Source organism: Arachis hypogaea, chromosome 14 (assembly GCF_003086295.3).
Source record: "Arachis hypogaea cultivar Tifrunner chromosome 14, arahy.Tifrunner.gnm2.J5K5, whole genome shotgun sequence".
Classification (NCBI taxonomy): Eukaryota; Viridiplantae; Streptophyta; class Magnoliopsida; order Fabales; family Fabaceae; genus Arachis; species Arachis hypogaea.
In genome coordinates this window covers 6,995,259-6,997,171 of record NC_092049.1, presented here as the reverse complement: position 1 = coordinate 6,997,171, position 1,913 = coordinate 6,995,259, and the positions used below count along the sequence as shown (strand labels likewise).

Here is a 1,913-nt window from a genome sequence, read left to right as displayed (position 1 = left end):
GTGCAAATTTTCCCTTTTATCATATGCTATCACAAGTATGTACAACAGTTTTGAGTTTCAACTTATGATTATCATAACATCTCTTACAATGTGAAAACTCAAGTGCAATCGACTTCACATGAAGTTGATAATAAAAAGCTGTTAAATGATTTGATTGTGAAGTTGATAGCTGAGAGTCGTTAGATAATTTGACTGTGAAGTTGATAGCTTAGATGATTTGACTGTTTTGAATTTCAACTTATGATTATCATAACATCTAACAGCTCTCAATTATCAACTTCACGTGAAGTTAACTTTATTTGAGTTTTTACCGTTAATTAAGTATTACTAGTAGTCTAGATTAATAGTAAAGACATTTTTGACGCAATGAATCCGGACTCATTTGGTGGCCAGGTTCATCAAAATTAAAAACAAATTGTCACAATTCGGCCTACCTTCATGCTTCAACTTGTTCCACCAGTCAACAATGGCGTTATGTATAAATAATTTGACGCCATTCCCCTTTTCCATCCAAAATTTTCCCTTTCCTTTATCCTTTCAAGCAGTAATTTTTACACAACATTTCGCCATTCCAAAATCAATTTTATATATAAATAGATGTATATGCACCACAATTAAGATATAGTGTTCATTGTTTTCTCTAGGTTGGATATGGCTAGGATTCTGATTCCGGCGAGGTTTGAGAGAGTGGCTGCGGCCTTTGACGCTGACGTGGCGGCGCGCATGGGGCTCTGCGAGAGCAGCGGGAGCGAGCACTCTCTGGTGAGTTCCATTGATTTGTCTGATATGGTGAAGTCCTTCTTGGAGAGGAATGGTGAAGAGAAGGATCATGGCAAAATGGGTGATGAAGAAGAGAAGGTTCAAACATCATCGCAGCTCTCCTATTGTGAGAAAAGGGATATGTTGCAAGCTCTTCTTGCTTGTGGCGATTATGAAAGGGACATGATTAGAAGAGAGGCTGAGATTGCTTGTGCAGTTGTTGGGGTCACTTCTTCCACGGATTTCAAACGCAAATTGATGTCTCGCTTGAGGAAAAATGGTTTGGATGCTGGTGAGTATTTCCTTATGTGAATTATTTTAGGAATTCATCACTGCTTATTAAAACTGACATAATTGTGAAGTTAATAATTAAAAGTCGGTAGATAATAATTAATAATTTAATTAAACATGTCAATCTTAACTATCAACGACCATGAGTACTTTTTTGGTGTGAATTAATCTTTATTTTCCAAATAGCATTTACTAATTTATGGTTATTGAAAGTTGAAACAATAGTTGCACTATGTTATGGGACTAGTTTTGAATTTTTGATGAACCTTTCTCTACAATCATTGCAACAGGGCTTTGCAAATCCCGGTGGGAGAAAACTGGAAGATTAAAGTCTGGTGACTATGAGTATATTGATGTCAATTTCTCAGGAGAGCGATACATAGTTGAAGTCTTCCTTGCATCTGAGTTCGAAATCGCTCGCCCAACCATTCAATATTCATCCTTGCTACAAGTTTTCCAGCGTATATTTGTTGGCAAAGTGGAAGAACTGAAGCAAGTTGTGAAGCTTATGTGCAGTGCCATAAAGGGATCCATGAAAACAAGGGACCTGCATATTCCTCCATGGAGAAGAAATGTGTACATGCAAGCCAAGTGGTTCAGCTCTTACAAGAGAACAACAAATGCTGTTTCAACTAGAAATGCATCATCAAATTTGTCTTCAGAGTCTCTTGTAACTCCTTTAAGACCCATTAGATTTGAAGCAAGGCCCGTGAAAGCACAAAATTGTAAGGTAGATTATTATGTCAATAAAACTGGATTCAGAATCAGCCATTTGACAGCTGCACTTAATTCCGATGCCCTTGGGATGTAATCATAAATACATCGGCTTCTATGAATTTTTTTAATGTACTTATTTTAGGTAA

General features: G+C 36.9%; 1 protein-coding gene across 1 annotated transcript; it reads left to right on the top strand.

The window, feature by feature from the left end:
• LOC112741273 (uncharacterized) lies at nt 1-1,913 on the top strand. The gene is made up of 2 exons (XM_025790175.3): nt 1-1,051; nt 1,341-1,913. Exons 1-2 carry the CDS (start codon nt 652-654, stop codon nt 1,859-1,861), a joined length of 921 nt encoding a protein of 306 aa, XP_025645960.1. The 5' UTR covers nt 1-651; the 3' UTR covers nt 1,862-1,913.

What these genes read in the sequence shown, in the direction of transcription:
- LOC112741273 (XM_025790175.3), top strand. Translation starts at nt 652, where the DNA reads ATGGCTAGGATTCTGATTCCGGCGAGGTTTGAGAGAGTGGCTGCGGCC. An exon ending in GAAAAATGGTTTGGATGCTG is followed by an intron (nt 1,052 to 1,340) that starts GTGAGTATTTCC and finishes TCATTGCAACAG; the next exon opens with GGCTTTGCAAATCCCGGTGG.